The 23162-nt window shown below is 39.3% G+C and overlaps 1 protein-coding gene across 3 annotated transcripts in view; it reads right to left on the bottom strand.

The window, feature by feature from the left end:
- Positions 1–588: 588 nt before the first annotated feature.
- Positions 589–23162, bottom strand: part of RSRC1 (arginine and serine rich coiled-coil 1) — a 242632-nt gene continuing 220058 nt past the window's right edge. For all 3 annotated transcript variants that reach the window (XM_075202054.1, XM_075202052.1, XM_075202053.1), the window contains 3 exons: positions 13184–13290; positions 6046–6192; positions 589–761 (listed from right to left, as the gene is read on the bottom strand). In XM_075202054.1, coding sequence (XP_075058155.1) covers positions 669–761; positions 6046–6192; positions 13184–13290 — 347 coding nt within the window. In that variant the 3' untranslated portion in view covers positions 589–668. The remainder of the gene's footprint in view (positions 762–6045; positions 6193–13183; positions 13291–23162) is intronic.

Genomic DNA, 23162 nt, shown 5'->3' with positions numbered 1-23162 from the left:
TAAACAACCCTACACAACACATTGCTCTTCATATATTCAGCTCTTACCACTATAATTTCCATAATTTAGAGAGCAGGGCTTATAAGGCAGCATTAAAGATCTATCGTAAGACCAAGTAATTAGTACTTGGATGTATATCATACTATAAAACCTCCAGTAATGCAGAGGACACCTAAACCAGAACTATTCTCTCAAGTTAAAGCAATATTGCTGGTTTTAAATTGCAACATTGTCACAGCACTGTGAGAGAATGAGCAAGGTGTGATCAAAGGGTTAATAAAATAAAGTGTTAAACAGCGAGAAGTAGGTGCATATGTTTATGGTCATGGATACACAAGTACTGTAAGGTTAAACATAGAAGTAACCCAGCTAGCTGCAGAGCATGTACTCATGTATAAGCACAATTCCAAAGGTTACTATTTCCTTCTTCACCTGTGTTTAGTAAATAACAATATGCCATTCTAGTATTCCCAGGTCTGAGATTATGTGAATTATCATCTACACATACACATCTACTAAAGTCATCCTTAAAGTGTGACAATAGTGTTTCCGGTATTTGATGAAAAACAACAGTCTGCAATTTGGCACATTTCATAAAAACATTTTAATTGACATAACAGAAAAAGTAAAACAAAGGGTCCAACGTTGATGAAGTCATGTCAGGTTGGTCAGGCCACAGGGCTGCCCATCAGCCTTTCTTGTCGGAGAGACGTTAACCTTCTAAACCATTTCTCCTCAGCCTCGGCCTTCTCGATGTACAGCTGTTGAGGGGGGATATAGAAAGTGTTCACAATTGTGTATATAGAGGTATTTCAAGTGCATGTTTAGGGAAATGCCACAGATTTGTCACCCTATTACGTTGTGAGCACAATACAAATGTTGTATTTCAGAGCTTCAAAAATAAATAACTCTGCCTGATAATATAGATATACTTCTATGACTGAAAAGCATAGAAACGCGCCTGGAAGATAAAGGGTATGTGTAATAAATACACCCATGTCATAGACATACTAAGATATAGCTGTATCGCATACATAGTCTTTAATTTTAAAATAAAATACATATAGTTATAAAGTTAAATATGTCCAAGAAAATTAGACAATAAGATTGTGTAATCTTAGAAAATACTACAGTTTACTTAAAACTTGGAAACCTTATATTAAAAGTCATCTCTGCTGTAAAGATTTAAGATGCAGTTTAACTTGTGCTCACTTCATAAACTTGTTAGCTCATAGCTTTCCCCTTCTATTTAATGTTAAGCTAGGTTTGCAAGGGCAGCAAGTTACAAACGGACAATAACAATGTAACTTTATAAAACAAAGAGAATACAGAAACTTGTTAAAAGCTTAAAAGACTAATAAATTGAAATGTAAACAAAAAAGGAGCCATCTTCAACTAACAAATTTTGATTATGGGGAGGGCAGGGGAAAGGCGAGGGGAGGGGAAAGGCGAGGGGAGGGAACTCCGTAGCAAAATTAGGGGAGCGACAGGTAAAGTAAGGAATTTTCCAGAAGAGATGAGAGATGAAGCGAATGAGAAACTAAAGTTAAAGAATGATGACCACAGACCGCAAACTTTTTCAAATGATTTTTTAATTATACTAGTCATATATGCCAAAGGATGAGAATGCCAAATTCTATTGCTAATGGATTAAAGGGGGATTGGCAGAGATTACATGTTTTATAAGTATGTTTTAATGGTGAGTTACAGATGGCATCTGCGAAGGAAGAAGAAGAACGTAGGAGCCATAGGAATATGAACTTGGAGAATAGCAGATATTATGTTTTTAATATCAAGCCAGAGGCCTCAGAGCTTTGGGCATGCCCATCAAATATGAAGGAAAGAGCCCTCTGAAAGCCAGTCCATCCAGTATCTATCAGAAGTATCTGGATAAATCTTATTATTCCTCCTTGAAACTAGGGATGTGCACCGGCCACTTTTGGTGTCTCGTGTTATGGATTCGGATTTGCTTGAGGTTTTGGGTTCGGATTTGTTTTGCAAAACACCTGACGAAAGGTTTTGGTTCGGATTTAAGGTTTTGGATTCGGATTTATTTTGAAAAAAAACATAAAAAGTGTTAAAAACAAGTTTTTTGGTTTATTTTCACTCCTACGCTATTATTAACCTCAATAACATTCAATAACAATCATTTCCACTAATTCCCAGTCTATTCTGAACACCTCACACCTCACAATATTGTTTTTAGTCCAAAACGTTTCACCGAGGTAGCTTTCTGGACTGCATAGTGCAGTGGTCCCGGTACACAATTTGGTACCGGGGCCACAATACCTCCGCCTTCAAATGGTCTGAATTCCACTGCACAGCTGCCTGCTCCTACATCCTCTGCAGCATGGAGGAAGTGGGTCTTGATCTTTCCCTACTTTATCCTCCAAATTTTTGTTTTCCATTATATGTAGCACAAGAGAGCGTACCCCTAAGCCACACACACTCGGCAAAGCCTTTAAAAATCATATGCGGCACAGGAGAGTACCACTGGACTTATACTGCTCAATCAGTGAACTTTGTAATATAGCAGTACCACTGGAATTATACTGCTGAATCAGTGAACTTTGTAATATGGCAGTAACAACAATGGACTTATACTGCAGAATGAGTGAACTTTGTAATATTGCAGTACCACTGGACTTATACTGCAGAATCAGTGAACTTTGTAATATAGCAGTACCACTGGACTTATACTGCTGAATCAGTGAACTTTGTAATATAGCAGTACCAATGGACTTCTACTGCAGAATGAGTGAACTTTGTAATATTGCAGTACCAATGGACTTCTACTGCAGAATGAGTGAACTTTGTAATATTGCAGTACCACTGGACTTATACTGCAGGATGAGTGAACTTTGTAATATTGCAGTACCAATGGACTTATACTGCAGAATGAGTGAACTTTGTAATATTGCAGTACCACTGGACTTATACTGCAGAATGAGTGAACTTTGTAATATTGCAGTACCAATGGACTTATACTGCAGAATGAGTGAACTTTGTAATATTGCAGTACCAATGGACTTATACTGCAGAATGAGTGAACTTTGTAATATAGCAGTACCACTGGACTTATACTGCAAAATCAGTGAACTTTGTAATATAGCAGTACCACTAGACTTATACTGCTGAATCAGTGAACTTTGTAATATAGCAGTACCAATGGACTTATACTGCAGGATTGTTTTGGGATATTTTTTTTTTTTTATAATTACTTTTTTTGTAATTTTTTTTATAACTTTTTTTGCAACTTTTTATAATTTGGGAATAATGAGGAAATAACAATGCCCTTAGAAAGACAGAGCACAGGACACAGCACCACTGGACTGAGCAGAACACAGAGCACAGCACAGAACTGAACAGCACGAGATATAGTAGGTACAGAGGACCACCTAACACACCCTCCCTCTACCCTGATCAATGCCGGAGTGAAGATGGCGGCGACTAGCGGGGAATTTATAGGATCCGAGTATCGCGAGATCCGACAGCGGGATTATGACTCAGAACCTCGGTTTCAGTTTTGCAATTGGCGGGAATACCCGAATCTGTCTCGGATCCGGCAACGTTCGGGTGGGCTCGGATTTCAGAAATCCGAGTGCGCTCATCCCTACTTGAAACATACAGGGCCGGATTTACCGCTAGGCAACCTAGGCACCTGCCTAGGGCCTAGCGGCTCTCGGGGGCACAGGAGCAATTTTTAAAAAATAAAAAAAATATTTTGGCCCCTCCCCCGACTCCCCCGCAATAGGGGGGGGGGGGTGCCGCGAGTTGGGGGAGGGGGGGGGGGTCGGGTGCCGCGAATCGGGTCCCGGCAGCCTCTTCTCCTCTCAGTATCTAAGTGATAGAGAGAGGAGGAGAGGCTGCCGGGACCCGACGAGTGATCACGTTTTTTTTTTGTTTTTTTTTAAAATCTGGACTGACCGAGGAGGAGCAGCGCGCCGGAGAAGAAAGGCAATAGAAAGGTAAGTAAAACAATGGAGGGACAGAGGTGGTGATGGTGAAGGGGCACAGAAGTGGTGATGGGCACAGAGGTGGTGATGGGCACAGAGGTGGTGATTGGCACAGAAGTGGTGATGGTGATTGGCACAGAGGTGGTGATGGTGAAGGGGCACAGAATTGGTGATAGTGATTGGCACAGAGGTGGTGATGGTGAAGGGCACAGAGGTAGTGATGGTGAAGGGGCACAGAATTGGTGATGGTGAAGGGGCACAGAGGTGGTGATGGTGAAGGGGCACAGAATTGGTGATAGTGATTGGCACAGAGGTGTGATGGTGAAGGGCACAGAGGCGGTGATGGTGAAGGGGCACAGAATTGGTGATGGGCACAGAGGTGGTGATGGTGAAGAGGCACAGAGGTGGTGATGGTGAAGAGGCACAGAAGTGGTGATGGTGAAGGGCACAGAGGTGGTGATGTGAAGAGTCACAGAGGTGGTGATGGTGATTGGCACAGAAGTGGTGATGGTGAAGGGCACAGAGGTGGTGATGGGCACAGAGGTGGTGATGGTGATTGGCACAGAGGTGGTGATGGTGATGGGCACAGAGGTGATGGTGAAAGGGCACATGTGATATTGTGAAGGGGCAAAAGTGACAATGAAGGGCACAGTGTGATGATAGAGGGACAAAAGTGACAAGAGCACATACTTGGATTTATGCGTGTTATTTTTGCAAACAACTTAACTAAGTATTGCTGCCCTGACTTCAATATTTATTAAGTTGTTTTGACCCAACTACTTAAAAAAACGGGACTGCTTGGTAATTATTTAGGGGTGCCTTTTTCTGCAGCAGGGTGGTCTTGCTCTTTTCACATGTTAGGTACGCCCCCAAAGATGTAAGCCACGCTCTCACCTCCTTTGGCGGCACATGCTTTCACTTCTACGTAACTATAGGGGTATATGGTAGGCATGCGGCGGCACATGCTTTCACTTCTACGTAACTATAGGGGTATATGGTAGGCTGCAAAAATATAGTGCTATGGATTGTTTCAGGGAGGGGGCCCAAAAACAGTATCCTGCCTAGGGCCCTATGAGGTCTAAATCCGGCTCTGGAAACATACCACCACCTATACAGTAAATTATACATATTTTCTTTAATCCTTACGCAGATTGAGCTGGGGGACACACCTCTGAGTAAATAAAGGAGACTAGCCCATGCTTGTCTGAGACATAGTGATACAACAGTAGTTAGTGTTCTAGTGAAAAGATGCAATTTGTGTTTGCTATGAAATGGTCTGAGTTGTAGTTATTGGAAAACATTCATTGGGAATGTTACATTTCGACTGAATATCTGCAAAGTGGGGGAAGGAATTATCCTGGATCATATTGTGCATGTATCTGACATCACCTGCCAGCCAGTGACCAAATAAGGTTGGGGACATACCTGCCACAGCTACTTGTCTTTTGCAGCTGCTGGTCGCTTTTTTGATCAGTTTCACTACCAATCCTGACGTGCGACTGTCAGACAAGGAAGCAACTCCCTTGTTTTTTCTAACAGTAGCAACACCGCTCAACAAGCATAGCAATTCTCAGAGGATCAGTAGTTACAGTGGAGAAGAATCTAACAATGGTCCAGTGAACGTTTGTGCTACGTAAGGCACTATCACTAGTGCAGGCTGGGCAGTAGGTTCAACTTATGACACAAAGTACTATAGTTAATACATCTCCATTGCTCATTTTGTGCTGCATTCTTTCCAATAATATGTTATACAAATTAAGTTTATTCCCATGCATAGAGTGAATCCTTCTAAATAAATATCTCTAAAGACTTGTTTTTGTCTGAAAACCATTAAAGAGTATATAATATGACCAAATAAAACTAGTAGTATGAATAGGGTTACACTTATAACTGTACAACTGAGACAGGCAACCTCTGGCTCTCCAGCTGTTCTATAACTACATGCCACTACCATAGTACAAGTTGGCATATTAGTGCTAGTGACATATATTGAAATATTATCCATAAACTATAACAGAATAGTGCTACACTCCGTGGCATTTATATGCAATTATATATGAATAACATATCACTTAGTAATTCAACTTACATTTGGGTGTGCAATGGAGTTATCGTCCAGGTATTTGATAGCAGTCGGGATAGTAGCAATATCTGCTTCCTTCTCATCACCAAACAAATCGGAGGTCCCAGTCCCTAATATAGCAGCCTCGTGCTTTGTCTCGCTGCTCTCTGCTGACTGAAAACATCATCATGGTTACAAGATGTAGGACTCTCCTTAACCATCCCAGGATCAGTAGTAATACGGTTTATAAACAAGTGGCTGCACACATGTATGTTCTACAAACACTGCAATGTCCTTAATAAAGTACAACTTGGCTAAATAATTATATTAGCTACAACATGTCTGCTTTGACCCTGTGACACTAAGCAGTTATAATGACACTACTGAAGCTGGATGTCCCATTACAAGACAGTAATCACAGCAGCCGTATCAGCCATGACATGAGAGCAAGGAATATTACTAGAAGTGTCTTATCCTTATTAATGACAGCTTAATGATGAAATGAAGAAAGGGGGCCTCATTTGCATAAGTGTATGGATTTTCTAATTAACAGTGAACATCTCTTCTACAAACCTGCATTATGTGTGGGAACGCAGCCTAAATATGGATCATAATGGGTACCAGAACATGAACGGCAAATCTATAGCAGGGTCGGCCCATTATAGACTATTTGTCTAATAACACATCAGTCTTGAGGATGATGTTGTCCAAATACATTTATGTGAGAGATACAGTTATTCCACCAAAATGAATAATTTCTCATGAGGTGGCCAGTACTAAATGGTATGCCCATATATAATATACGTATCTGGAGACGGGCAGGTCACTTTATTAACTCTACAATCATTTATAATCAGGGCTGGTGCAATACTTCTTGGCTGCCACGAGCAGTCTCTTCACATGACAACCACTTCCTCGTCAGAAGCAAATATCCACCTATCTCCTGAAATATCCACCTATCTCCTGAAATATCCACCTATCTCCTGAAATATCCACCTATCTCCTGAAATATCCACCTATCTCCTGAAATATCCACCTATCTCCTGAAATATCCACCTATCTCCTGAAATATCCACCTATCTCCTGAAATATCCACCTATCTCCTGAAATATCCACCTATCTCCTGAATTTTTAAGTTCTGTAAAGTTTTGCACAAAAAATGTAAAAGCTTCAGCAGGCATTAAAGTAATCTAACACTCTGTCAGATGCATGTGCTAATTTTGCGCCTCAGGGTACCACACCATTTTTCACATTCCTGCACAGATTTAGGCAGAAATAACTTTTGAATCTACCCAAACAATATTTATATATGGCTGTTTTTCGGAATGGTGGGGTATCTTTTGGTACAGTTTTTGATTAAATATTCACCTACACCAAACACCTGTATTTTTAGCTGGCTATAACTGTCCATTTATTTATTAGATCTATATTGAAATATATTTGTGTTAAACAATCATAAACAATAATCGTACATTGCAATAAGATGGTCAGTAAAAAAAAAAAACCCATTCCAAGTTTGGCATCTTTTCTCTATTAAAACATTCATTTAAAATATATTTAATTGCTGTTAGATTACATAGGACTGATTCATTCAGCATCATATAAGTTTATTACTACTTCACAAAAATGTACTGAACAAATTCTTGACATCATCCAAAAAAAATGCTATGAATAAAACACCTTCTTTATATAGGCTGTATCAGTGTGCTTACAGAAGAAATTTCGTGTTTTGGAGTGGTCTAATCAAAGCCCAGATCTTAATCTAATTGAAATGTTGTAGCAGGACCCGAATGAAATGTGGTGTTCACGCAAAAAAACACCAAACTGCAAAGAGGAATGGCCAGGTGCGCGACTGATCAACAATTACCGTAAACGTTTGATTGACGTCATTGCTGCTCAAGGTGGTCATCCCAGTTGCTGAAAGTATACTTTTTCCAACAAAAAAATGTTGGATCATTTTAATCAATAAATAAATGAATGAAAAGGTATATCCTTGTGTGTGCTATTTGATTGACTGAGCTCTGCTTATCTATTTTTAGGACTTCGATGAAGATCGGAACACATTTAATGTTAGATTTATGCAGAATTCAGAAAATTCTAAAAGTGTTCACACACTTTCTAGCACCCCTGTAGAATCTATCCTTCCTGACTGCAATATAGATGCAACACTGCCTCAATGCTAATGCATTGCGACTAACATTGCAATGGATTCAGGGTTCTTTTAAACAATGGTTTCCATTTCTAGATTTGTTTCATGCATTGTATTATAATAAGGTTAGCACCAATTGGTATGTGGCCTAAAGATGGACATCCAGCACAACCAAAAGTGTTCTATTCTTAAACATATTAGATTTACATTTTAGATAGCCTGTCTAAATTGGTGCCCAAGTTGCACCAAGTCATGTAGTAAATGATTACCAAGGTGTCCTCTATAGTAAGAGCAGTGACCCAATGAAATGCTCTACAATTCTATTGATTTTTTTCTTTTTGGATCATCTGAGTACGGAAGGCTAAGGGGTTGATTTAACTGACTTTTTAAGTCAAACCTATATTTCTCATCTGTTTGATTTAAAGGAATTTGCATATACATATGTATTGCCTGAAATGATTAATCCATATTTGAAGAACTAAAACACAAATAAGTGAAACAGTGGTGGGATACATTTGTAAACCCTTTGTCTGTTCTGCATTAAACATATTGTCATTTATTTGGAAATGTATTTTTAAAAATGATTAACCCACTCCATATGTCTATAGTGACCATCGCTCCCCATGGACACCTGAAGTAATGGGGCTTCCACCAAAATAAAACTCAATGTGCAGAGGTGGCTGCATGCATGTGGCAGTGCCAGGACATGGTGGGGGCAAGTCCAACATTGTGCTCTGCATCATGTTACATGATAGCCAGCAAGGCATTGTGGGTTGTGTAATATGACATCAGCTAGAGAGCCACACATTAGCTAACTATATAACATCATCAATTAATCATCTGTTGAAATAATTCTGGTTTTATTTATTTTTACTGGGTCAGACCAGATCTCTCACACATTTCTTATTTTCAAAATAAACCATTTTTCAAGTTCATGTCCCATTAATAAACTGACAGGCACTAAGTGTCCAGTATTGGATCCAACCACTGCAGGGACTGTGCCTTGTTTTCTCTATGGAGATACTTCACTAAACTCTTATAAAATGCATCAGAGCTTCCAGGGCGTGAAGAGACATACGATTCTAGCAGATTGAAATAAATAAATACACAACATTATTAAGCTGTGGTACTTAAATATACACCATGTAAAGCATATTAAATGTCTTGAAATACAACCAGGTCGAGCATGAATTATATCCATAAATCAGTTTAAAATGGTCGCTGCTCATTTTCACAGGGCAGAAATGTGAATAAAGATCTCGTCGAGCAGTGTGTGCTAAATAAATTCTGCTGTGACCTTCAGGGCTGTCATAGTACATGATTCTCAATGAAGTATGTTGGGCAAGAAAGGCTCTGCTCATAAACTGCCCCTCTGCAGTCATGTACGGCAGGCGAGAGAATTGACAAACTCATTTCAGCCTGCGTTCAGCCCTCCACCCCTTTGTCAATTACTTTGGAGATGATAGGTTGCAGAGAATATAGTTCCGTTCTCGCACTTTGCAGATAGATATAATAAATATGTTTAACCGCTACAGCGCTGAATTTAATGCTCATGGGTCGCATAGCTTGTTCCTCATTATGTTTAAAAAGTATAGGTTGCTTTTTATTCTGTACTCTGTATTGCCAGCTGGATCTCCTTTTCACAAGTCAACTACTCCTTCAATAAAGATGTATTTACTCCAATCTACATCCTCAGAGGCAAAAAGGACAATAGTGAATTGATAGTTCCAAATTGGGGTATATATATATATATATATATATATATATATATATATATATAGTTTCTTTCACATATTGTTATACAATGTTCACTGCATGAAATCAGTATCAATTATTCTGCACAGAATATTGTATTGTCCATAGAGCTGTTAATTTGAATGGATGGGATGGTGCCATAGAGAGTGTGGTTAGGACAGCGCCACCAAATGGTCAAGTTAGTTTACAAGTTCTATCTTCACATTGCTAAACTCTAATGTTTCAACAAAGCACAATTGTTTTACTCTGCAGAAGGGCCATTCAAAATGTGTGTTTTATAGTGACTCTCTGGGTGATTCTGTTTTCATGTTGAACTGTGGGGTTATCCTCAACCATCTCCAGACTTTGTCTAGTTTACCATTTGAAATGTGCTAAGGGGCAGTGTGTGAGTTAATGTTCTCTGGTATCAGCCATGTTTTGCAAAAGGTTTCTAAAACTGGCTGCAGTGTCCTTCAATGGGAATACTGGAAGCAAGTCCGCTGTGTGTAGGAAATTGAAGAGGTTTCCTACTATAAATAGTATCTGCCCAAGCACCACCTTCCCTATAATAAACTCCTCCTATCAGCAGCCAACTTACATTCACAGACATTGGTGCTGAGATTTCTCCTGCGCCGGAGAGGAACGTGAGCAGCACAGTTTCCAGATACATGTGAGGACCCTGCTATATACAATGGAGAGTGGGGTTCCCATGGGTGGACGTGGGGTTCCCATGGGTGGAGATCCCACTAAATCCGTATTACAGAGAAGGAACAAGTTGGACACAATACTACTTGAAGTAGAAAACCCATATACCTGACCCAACAATCACAAATGTATCTCAAATATCTACAAATGAAATAATCTCCTGAACCCTTAACACAAACACAAGGCCCCCCCCACAGTTGTGGGGCCTGTGATCTCGGGCAGTTGTTGGCTATCACTGCAAGAACTTATATATTATTTACTTATTACATAACTTTTGATAAAGGGGGGTACGTTGTAATCTACCAGTTGTTGCTTTACCAATCCCAAAACATAATAGAATTATTGATTTTAACTTAATTTTATTAATTAGATGTTAAGATAACATTTATCAAACTGGCTCGCAAGGAGAGGTGAGCCAGGCTCACAAATTCTCAGGAGGGGCCTTAGTTATAGGCGGCCCTGCATATATTTGTGAACTTTATCAGTATCTCTATTGTACAAGCAGACTTGTGTTTAATTGGTTACAAGTTTCAAATACATTTCTTCAATAAATGCTATGCCTCAGTACTGAACAAAGTCCATATATGTACAAATGTCTCTTATCACAACTGCATTTCCTATTTAACCCAAGTCAGAAAGAGAAAAAAAAAAGTGGGGTGTTGAACTGAAAACAAACCCAGTAAATAATAAAAGCTATCTAGTGTAGTATGCAGACTACTTTGTCAAGGGAATCCTTGATTAATTGAAAAAGCCTAAAAGACAAAACCAGTGAATATGGAGGAGACTATATCAGGTAAATAGGTGTAACACCACTTTACTAGGTATTATTGAGTGCTGAATCTATACCAAATCAGGGTAAATACTTGTGACATAAGAACCAGCGGTGATTCAGCAGACCCCTCCCTATAATTCCCTGGTAATATTTAACCAGATAGATTCACGCAGACAACCAAAAATATGTTATATTATATTTTTGATTATAACAATGGAAAGTATTGATTACACAATAACAATGGTGAATATCATAGAGCACATCCCAGAAATCAATACATTCAATGTACACAGAAATCAACATGTAATTTATATAATTTAACTAATCTTCTGGACCATATAATATTACTCTCTAAGTCACTCATTAATAACTAGGTAAACCTAAACTTATACAGGACAAATTTGATTGTTACGCTACCAATAATTCTTCTTTATAAACACCATTACTGTAATGAATTGTATGAAATCACTGTTCCTATACTATAAAGTGTCATACAACTGTATACAACTGTATATTCTCACAATATATTTACACAGTTCATATGTGTGCATAACACATTATATATATGTGTATATGTATATATATATGTGTATATGTATATATATATATATATATATATATATATATATATATATATCTATCTATCTATCTATCTACCTATCTATCTATCACCCTTGTATGGCCTTAGGTGCACGTATTGACAATTGAAGTATGTAGTTGTTGCAGCACTGAGGTGCCCAGTATAATCAGTGTATTGAATATCCTTGTGCAGTTTTTATAATTTAATCACGCTGACCAATATGTCTTGAATTAATAAAAAAACTACAGTAAATGAAGAGGGTTTCCACTTTAAATATTGTTTCCACGTTAGATAGTCTTTTGTTGAAACCATCTCTAAGGAATGTATAAACCACAATTTAAACATCTTTAAAATTGGAAGATGTTGTCAAATTATAAAATTTAATGTTTCATATATAACTGATGATCTACCTGTGAGAGAGATTATAGGTATTACTAGGTAATTTAACTTTTAACTTTTTTGTTTTGTTTTAGAAAAAAGGGAAACAATTGTAGTTCAATTATATACAAACTGGACAGTGAGTTGATACACTTATCTCTCACAGATGAAGTATTCACAACACACGGAGTATCATCCTTAATTTAGGTCTGAGGTCTCTATAGCTTATCCTCCTTATGCTCGATTGCTATCTTCTTAGTCTGCCCCAATACTCTCATTTCATAAACTTTATAGCTAAACTCTCCTCATTGTTCCTCTTACTCACCTCTTACATGTCCTCCCCCTTCTTTCCACTCAACTGTCTCAAATCTCGTACGACCGGTCACCACCTTTATCTTCTTTTCTAATTATACTCTTTCCCATTCTTCATCTCAACACATTGCTCAAGAACACTAATTTAAAATGTCAATACTGTTTTTATATATTAGTTTTAACTGTAAACAATCTCAGTAACACTGGTAGCATAAACAAACACTCTCATTAACACAGGTTACATAGGCTTTGATAACAATAGTTGCACGATTGGGATTTAGAGATACAGTGTCATACAACTGTAACAACTGAACTACAGCCTTCAATTGCCCTTTATTGTACAGCCACAGCATTTTAGAAATGTAGTGAAAACAGTTCTACTCTAGCACAGACCACCAATACCTTCAGATGTGTCAACTCCTGTAAATGTTTAAGATATACTTGATATAAAGTCTATTTCCAGAAAATACAGCAGGAATATCACTTCAGACATATGGAACAATTTCGAATATATAAAAATACGGTAAAAACTTACTGTTTTTGTGTCCCGGCTAGATCGGAACATTTGTGGTATAAAAGAGTCACTTTCGATAGCTTCAATTTCTTTGACACGTTTCACTTGGTCTACTAGCAACAATTGGTCTGAAACAGAAAACAAATCTAAAATTGCCATAGTGTTATTGCACTAAGTGGTCAACAACAGTTTATACAACTTATTTGGTTCATTTATTTAACTGAAATCTAACAATTATTTACAACTTTTTATCACTTGTTTTTAATGTCCAACTATACACAACGGTCATATCACAATTAAAGACACAGTAACCATATTCTTTCTAAAGCTATACCATATGATTTACCTAATTGAGCTATAAAGAAAGAGATGGATGTAAACATTTGTACAGAAAGGCTCTTGTACATTCTTCCACACGGCCTGCTACAAATAGCAGCTAAACAGATCATTTAAAGCCTCTTCATTGTTCTTATTGTCTTTTCAGATAAGACCTTTTTCTAATAATTATACAAAACTCTCCTATATTGCAGAGAGAATTATTTAATCAGATATTTCTTTAGAAGGGAGCAGAAGGGACAATAGAAGACCAGTCTAGGCTGCCAGTGTTCTGCAAACAAAGTCACCGTCTACCATTGGAATGTTATTATGTGAAGATAGAATTATAACATGTCATGGTATCATCACATTTACGTTCCTGCACACATACAAAAAAAAAAAAGAACAATTGTGTAATTATTTTATGTCATTGTTAATGATGAATTTGTAGTAAACTGTGATAATAAAAATAAACAGCTTTATCACAAGCATCTGTAGTTTAAAATGGTGCTACATTGCCACAGTGTTATTGTACATATAGTAACTATATCAGTGGGATTGTCCACAGTGGAGTTTTAACCTGAAAACGGCTGCAGTAAAAGTATTTCCTATCAGTCAAAATACCTCTTCCCAAGAGATGGTAAAATATGTAAGTCACACTGAAACAACAATAGTGAAGTAACTGCACTGACAATATGTACATTAATCTTTGTTCTACAGATATGATTCCCATTTGTTTAAAACAGAAAACTGATAAATATCAATGTGCGCAAAGTCAGTAAAAGGAACACCTTTTAGTGGCTAAATGAAGAGGATAAATCATTACATGGCAAACTATGAAACCTCCAGCCAAATTGTATAATGAAATGGAAGAGTAATGATCACAGGCTATATATATATATATATATATATATATATATATATATATATATATATATATATATATATAAAACAAGTTAACCCATGCATGACACTCATGCATTCTAGTCAAATCAAGCTACTTAAGGTCTTAAAAAGGTTCTTGTCATGCATTTGGGCCATAGGCCAGGCCTCCTCAGGGGAAGAGCGTTACTTCCCAACGCAAGCGCCCTTTTTTAACGTGGTTTTGTCCACATGTCACCACCTCATCCTTCATCTTTATCGCCACAGCTATCCAAATGTCTATCCAGACACAGGGATCTCTCTCAGCGGTCCTGAGTATCACACTCCTCTCGCTCTGTCACCCCCGGCAACCACCAACCACTCCCCACTGTCACCCCCGGCAACCACCAACCACTCCCAACTGTCACTTCTCCTTCAAGAAATATATATATATTTTTTTAAAATCTTTATAAACACTTTTAACAATTAAAAAATTAAATTAACAAATTAAAAACATCTTAGTATAACAAATTTCAGCCCTTTCTGAGTTTTTTTCCCACACACACTAAGAATTTAGTAGGTCAGTGTATAACTTCACCCAGCAGGTGGCGCTGCGGCTTGGTTTTTTTTTTTTATCCACACACAGACACACGCCACTAGGCTTTTATACAGTAGATAACATATCAGACAGTGCAATGTGTACATAAAATGTAATAAAAGGTGGGTGATACAGAGAAAAAGATGTAACTGTAGCAAATAGGAAACAATCTCAAACCCTGTTAGACAAACAGGTATAATGTAGTCACTTACACTTACAACCCACAGAAAGAGAACAAGAACAAACACCAACTTTCTAGTAGGGACACACTTCTGCCCAAATCCCAGTACTGAAAACGAGTAAGCACTAAAAATTATTTACAAAATCTGATCAGTATTTGTAAATGTTATCTTATGCGTTGTGAATGTATCACTTTTACAGGTCACCTCCACTAACTCAAATTTCCTACTGGCTTACACAATAATATTGTTTTTTCTTACTGGTGCAAGATACAGAAAAACAGTTACAGAACCCATTACACACTATGGGGCATATTCAATTGTTGGCGGAAACGCCAAAAATCTCATGCTCCGCGCACTATTACCGTTATTACGGTAACCGTTATTACGGTAATAGTACGCGTAAATACCGTTATTACGGTAGTTTTCTCGCTGGATTTCAGCTCGCAGCTGCTGAAATCCAGCTTTCTATTACCGTTATAACGGTAATAGTTTTAACGCCGCGGGGATTCGGAACAATTGAATATGCCCCTATGTGTATTACAAATCCACGTTAAACTTTACATACAGTGTGGAAAGACTGATCTGGATAATCTGGCACACGCAGAAGCTCTCCCTATATATGACGGAAATATATGTTTTCATACACACAGATGTCTTTGTGTGAAAGGCTACTGAGAAAATCTACTACCGAACACATGCTACAATAACTTCTCCCACCGACCCAGTTATCCGAGTAGCCCGGGCGGGTACAAAATCTGCTACACATACGTTTTTGATAGCTTTAGAAGCACCATGTTTATTCAACTGCTATTTTAAATTTACTAGCCCTTTAAAAATCCACGAATGGATAAAATAAAAAGAGATCAGAGCTAGTCTTCAAATGACTTTTTTGCAAATATAAAAATCAATTTGTCAAAATGTTGAGGGCGATTCTTGGGTCTAATTTGTCTGCATACATATAATACATCATTAACCATTAGCCATATTTGTATGCAGCACTTATCCTGGCCAAACAGATCGGAAGTGACAGGCAGAATGAAATTACACAGGGGTGGGAACAAGGAAGTAAATAAATAAATATATGGCTAAATGTTTCTAAGAGTTATGTCGATGACATTAACATGCTTGGAATGGACTGCGAGGAAGTGAAATCCATTAATGTCTGATACTTTTTGACAAACATTATTGGGAGATAAAATGACTTCCATATGATGTTTGTCAGATGTCAGTAGAAAGGATATATATATTTCATAGCAAAATCAAAAATAATGGATCGAGAAAGCTAGGAAGCTGCAGAAATCAATGCTCATTTTGTAAAAGTCCTTGCTGAAAAAATGAAAATGAAAAGACAATCCAATAATAGCTGATGTCTTGTACGGAAATCTGATCTCTCATTTGCTAAATATTCAAAGCAGTCTTTTGGCATTAATTTCTTACGTTAAGCTAATTTTCCCGTCTGTTCTTCATCTTTTTTACTTTGTAGAATCCATTATTTCATGTCTTCCAATATTCCTAATGTTCTAATTGGGACACAACATTATTTAGAAAAAAAAAAAAAATACCCTTCATCTCAGGTTCAAAATAAATACAGACACAAACAAATGCCCCACAGACTCCAAAGCATTGTACACAAATGTCTCTCTGTTGGAGGAATAACTACTAGTTTGGGTTCACATGCCCTGCCCCTCCTTGCTTTTTAATGTGTCTATTGGGCCGGATGTATAGCTATAAATTGACTTCCGGTCTTGTTTCCTATAAGTGTTTGTTTTTTTAAATATATAACAGTATACACCTTATATATTAGGTTTTTAATGCTTTATTTTGTGTTGCTGTATGCAGTTAGCTATGTACCATTAAAACCTACCACGGTCTGACTGTGTATGGATTCTCTTAAAATAAAATCTTACAAATAAGCCTCATTCAAAAGAGAATAAATTTATGGGTAATGGCGGAAGTATATTTTTGAGATTAGGAGTGCTGAAGCTAAATACTTTTCCCAGGAGGTATAGCTTAAAAGACTACTAAAATAAAAGTTGCCTTATACATAAGAAAAACTAACAATATTTGTTGTCTATTGAAATGATGGGACCATATGCTTCCAGATAACTATATAACAAAAAGCACTAATACTCATTAATCACACTGCTATATAGAATGAGTAAAATATATTTAATGGAGATTTGCAGAGATCTTTGAAAGACATTGAAGGCAAGTTACTATAATAATCTGTACAACATATAAGAAAAATTTGAAACAATTTTAGGTACGCTATTTAACCCAACCCATAACACAGAGACCATGGGCTAGATTTACTAAGCTGCAAGTTTGAAAAAGTGGGGATGTTGCCTATAGCAACCAATCACATTCTGTCATTTTGTAGAAGGTACTAAATAAATGAAAGCTAGAATGTGATTGGTTGCTATAGGCAACATCCCCACTTTTTCAAACCCGCAGCTTAGTAAATCTAGCCCCATATGTCTTACAATTATTCAGCGTTTTCAACAAACTATTAACTGAATATTCTGTACAACCACCAGCTCCCAGTATAAAGTCACAGCATGCTAGCAGTCATTGTTTAAAGACACCCGACAAATTGTGACCTTGCTTATATAGAGTTTTTTTTTTATAAATAAGTACAACAGATGGTAATTATTAGCATTACAGTTTATAACAGCAATTTTAACAGTAGATTATCTCAGTATTATCAAGGGGTATGTATTAATAAAAAAAATATTCTCATTACAAACCTTGCTACAACATAAATTAATTTTGAAGAGGAAAAGATCAAAAGTGTAATCATGTGTTATTGCATGGTGATTGAAAACATAACATAACATACTATTTGAAAGGAGCCAAAAGACAGTTATAAACACCAAGCACTAGGTGGCACTGTTTTGCAACACAAGGCTTGATCCAATGCAAGGTATTTCTAATCTAGCGTGCATTGGGGAAAGAAAAGTGTTTTAATATATACAACCATTTTCATCAGAAAGGTAACAATGATGTATAATAAACATATTGCATGTTATGATGTTTTTAAAACACTACACCTTTAAAGCAATGTTCAACTCTTTGTAATTTTTGATAAGTAAGCTCTAGATATACATACCCAAGCAGTTTTTAACTTTTCAAATACTAGGTAAGTTTATATTGTGGGATAACCTGACTGGGAAAATAGTACAAAGTGTTTCCTAGTAAATATTCTGTACCAAAGTATCTGTATAATTTATGTGCACATTTTGTATATCTTTTACTAGACAATATATCTTCTGTGTAAATACTGCATGTTTTTGTTGTTTATGTTCTTATGTTTGTCATAGTTTATTGATTACATTTAATTTTATCCACATCCTCCTCCTATTCAGCATATGATGTGTTTTTCCTCTCCTATCAATTAAGCGCACATCTCTGAGGACCAATTTGATAGAGATTAGATCACAGGTAAACTGTGACTTTCAAGCAGTTTGCGGACCTGCAATAGAGCATTCCCTGAATTTATGCTACATTTACACCATTACACATTGACACATAATTTCGTATATTTGTGTACAGCAGTATTTTGTTGTGTGCATAATTATATATAATATATATATAAATATATACTTGTGTGTGCATATATATATATATATTTTATTATTTTTTTTTTATTTATTTATTTGTGTTGTGTGTGTATATATTTGGAAAAACATTAGGGCCTGGGGAAACCTTTTTGTAGGAGGTAGTGAGTGTTAATGTACAGGTTCCTCATGTAATACAGTACAAGCTGTGCTTACTGCAGATTCAGAGTTACCATATGTCAAACTGCTGTTTCTCTTATAATAGTGGAGAAATGAAGTACCGGATTTCTGTGTTTAAAGCAGATTTACTGAAGGTCTGAGTAGCTACAGTCAAGTCCATAAATATTGGGACATCGACACAATTCTCATATTTTGGGCTCCATACACCACCACAATGGATTTGAAATGAAACTAACAAGATGTGCTTTAACTGCAGACTTTCAACTTTAATTTGAGGGAATTTACATCCAAATCAGGTGAACAGTGTAGGAATTACAATGGTTTCTATATGTGCCTCCCACTTTTTAAGGGACCAAAAGTAATGGGACAAACTAAACAATCCTACTTCAAACTTCCACTTTTTAATACTTTGTTCCAAATCCTTTGCAGTCAATTACAGCCTGAAGCCTGGAAGGCAGAGACATCACCAGACGCTGGGTTTCATCCCTGGTGACGCTCTGCCAGGCCTCTACTGCAAATGTCTTCAGTTCCTGCTTGTTCTTGGGGCATTTTCCCTTCAGTTTTCTCTTCATCAAGTGAAATGCATGCTCAATCGGTGTCAGACGCCGTCCCCGCGCCTCCACGCTAAGCAGGGACGGACGTCTGACTCTCTCTGAGCGTCCCGTTGCTAGGCAACGGAAACGCATCTTCCGGCGGCGGTGTGCGCATGCGCGCCCGTCGCCATGACAACGGGACGCGCTGCTGAAGCTTCCTGTCGGCGGCCAGCTGTCTGACCGCCGAATCACTGCCCACCAATGAGTGTGAAGGACTTCCTATATATATCCTGCTCTGACATCACTAGGATGCCAGAGCAACTAGTTATCTAGCCTCCAGCGTTCCAGCTATACCTTATTGTATCTATCTATTGATTCCTGTTACCGACCCGGCTTCCTGACCTCGCCTTTGGATTCTCCCTGTGTCCTGACTTGTTACTTCGCTTTGAGCTCGGCCTGCTGACTATCCTCTGCTTCCTGATTTGGTACCTTATCTGCCCGCTTGGTTCTGACTCGGCCTGTACGTCTACGGATTTGCCCTTACCTCGCAAGTAGCTACCTGGGAGGGCCGCGACTTGCACGTCGCTCGCCGCGAAGTCCAAACTCCCTTGCGGGGGTCCCTGGTGAATACCGGCGGTGTGTTAGACTCCGCGCCTCCTAGTGTAGCTGAGCCAATACTTGCAGGTACTAAAGTCACCTCTGTGACAGTTTGCTCTGGCCATGTCGACCGAGTCGTCTAATGAACCTTCAGCACGTGACCTACTACTCCATTTGGCGTATAGAGTTGAGAAACAAGAGGCTGAGCAAGCACAGTTGCTTCATTGTATTCAAGGAGTCGCCTCACGTCTCGAGACCCTCCAGACCTCTATGACCGCAGCTCAGAATGTTCCCGTGACTACCTCTGCGGCTGCAGCAACCTCCTCCTCTCCTGCCGTGGCATACTGCTGTTTTGAGACTTTCCCCGCCGGAGAAGTTTGACGGAGAGCCTAAGAGATGCAGGGGATTCCTGAACCAGTGTCTTATTCACTTCGAGTGTAATCCAGCATCGTTCCCCTCAGAACGCATCAAAGTGGCTTTCATCATTTCTCTATTATCCGGACAGGCACTCGCCTGGGCTTCCCCCTTGTGGGAGCGAAATGACGCACTGCTTTCTAACGCTTCTACCTTTATTGAGACCTTCCGTAAGGTCTTCGATGAGCCAGGTCGCATATCCTCAGCTGCCTCCAGCCTCCTTAACCTCCGCCAAGGATCCATGACAGTCGGACAGTACGCCATCCAGTTCCGCACCTTGTCCTCTGAACTCAGTTGGAACAACGAAGCCTTAGTAGCGGCATTCTGGCAAGGTCTGTCAGATCGAGTTAAGGACGAGTTAACGTCTCGGGAGCTTCCTACCGATCTGGATTCATTAATCACCCTATGCAACCGCATTGATCTACGCTTTCGAGAACGTACACAGGAACGTTCCGCCTCCAGACGGGTCTCTACTCGCCTAGCCCCCATGTTCCAAAATCCGATACTTCAGGAGGAACCGATGCAAATTGGCCGATCTCGGCTTTCTGCTGAAGAACGTCAGCGACGTTTCAAACAGAATCTGTGCTTATATTGCGGGGATCCTGATCATACCATATCCTCTTGCACTAAAAGACCGGGAAACGCCCCCTCCTAGTCGGTGGCAGGGAGGCCGACTTAGGAGTTGGAGTTACTACTCCCTACACTACTGCTAGCACAGATTGCCTCATGCCCATCTCCTTGGATTCAGCTGTCGGCCCCTTTGAGACCCTAGCCTTTGTGGATTCCGGCTCTGCCGGAAATTTTATATCTGCCACTCTGGCATTGCAACTCCAATTAAATACACTAAAATTGCCTCAGCCGTTATTTCTCACCGCAGTGGATGGGAATCGGATCTCCAACGGGTCGGTTTCCCACATCTGTTCTCCTATTCGGCTGACGGTAGGGGTGCTACATTCTGAACTTATCGAGTTTTTGGTTCTTCCTCGTTCTGTCAACACTGTCATTCTAGGATTACCTTGGCTCAAACTTCACTCACCCTAATTTGATTGGAATCGTGCTATGGTTACCTCTTGGGGCCCACAATGTTTCAAGTCCTGCTTGTCTGGTCTAAAACCTGGCCACTCCACTCTTCCTTGTCGACGGACATCTCCTCAGACTGAATTACCATCTTCATATAACTCCTACCGAGATGTGTTCTGCAAAACTGCAGCCGAGGCCCTCACCGGGCCTGGGATTGCTCCATTGAACTTTTTCCTGATAAACCGCTTCCCAAGGGCAGAATTTATCCATTATCTCTTCCCGAGAATGCTGCCATGTCCACCTATATATCTGAAAATCTCCAGCGTGGATTTATCAGGAAGTCTACCTCTCCCGCAGGGGTGGGATTCTTCTTTGTTAAAAAGAAAGACGGGACTTTACGGCCTTGCATCGATTACCGACGATTGAATGCCATCACTGTTAAAAACAGATACCCGTTGCCACTCATCTCGGATCCGTTTGATAGGATCTCTGGATCTAAGATCTTTACTAAACTGGATCTGAGAGGAGCATATAACCTCATTCGTATACGCTCTGGTGACGAGTGGAAGACTGCCTTTTGCACTAAAGAGGGTCACTTTGAATATCTTGTGATGCCCTTTGGATTGTGCAACGCCCCTGCTGTGTTTCAGTCTTTTATTAACGAGATTTTTCAAGACCTTCTCTACGTTTCTGTAGTAGCCTATCTTGACGACATCTTAATCTTCTCTCCAGATTTGGCCACCCATCGTGCTCATGTAGGAGAGGTTCTTTCCCGGTTAAGAACAAATAAGTTATACTGCAAACTCGAGAAGTGTGTTTTTGAGGTATCACAGATCCCCTTCCTGGGTTACATTGTATCTGGAGTCGGTCTGCAGATGGATCCTGTGAAATTATCTGCTATCCTCGAATGGCCCAGACCGTTGGGACTAAAGGCAATTCAGAGATTCGTTGGATTCGCCAACTACTATCGACAGTTCATACCTCACTTTTCTTCCATCATTGCACCCATTACCCATCTGACCAGAAAAACAGCGAATCCTCAAGTTTGGTCTCCGGAAGCTATTACCGCCTTAGAACTCCTCAAGAAAGCCTTTTCTTCTGCTTCAGTGATTGCTCAACCTGATCAGAACAAACCATTTCTAGTCGAAGTTGATGCTTCCTCGGTTGGTGTCGGGGCAGTCTTATCGCAAGAAACTATTTCTGGGAGACTAATACCCTGCGGGTTCTTCTCTAGGAGATTTTCCCCTTCTGAGTCTAATTACGGCATCGGAGATAAAGAGTTATTGGCTGTAAAGTCGTCACTTGAAGAATGGCGTCACCTCCTGGAGGGTGCTCTCCACCCGGTCACCGTACTTACCGATCACAAGAATCTCATCTACCTTCGGGAGGCTCGGTGCCTGAATCCCCGTCAAGCCAGATGGTCCTCATTTTTTGCTCGGTTCAATCTCAGACTCACCTACCGTGCTGGTTCACTAAACTCCAAGGCTGATGCTCTGTCCCGATCCTTCGATACCTCTGATACTCCTCACTCGGTAGAACCCCCACCGGTCTTAGAACCTTCTTGCATTGTGGCAATCACTCGGACACCGCCTGTCGGTTGCTCCTTTCTGGAACCACACCTTCGCCTGAAGGCGCTCCGTTGGGCACATACTTCTAAGTTTGCTGAACATGCCGGATCAGAGAATACTCTTTCATTACTCTCTCGGCAATACTGGTGGCCCACCATCCGTACTGACGTCCGGG

This window comes from Mixophyes fleayi, chromosome 3, assembly GCF_038048845.1.
Source record: "Mixophyes fleayi isolate aMixFle1 chromosome 3, aMixFle1.hap1, whole genome shotgun sequence".
Classification (NCBI taxonomy): domain Eukaryota; kingdom Metazoa; phylum Chordata; class Amphibia; order Anura; family Limnodynastidae; genus Mixophyes; species Mixophyes fleayi.
Note: the sequence above shows the minus strand (reverse complement) of the source record. Positions and strands in the feature narration are given on the sequence as shown.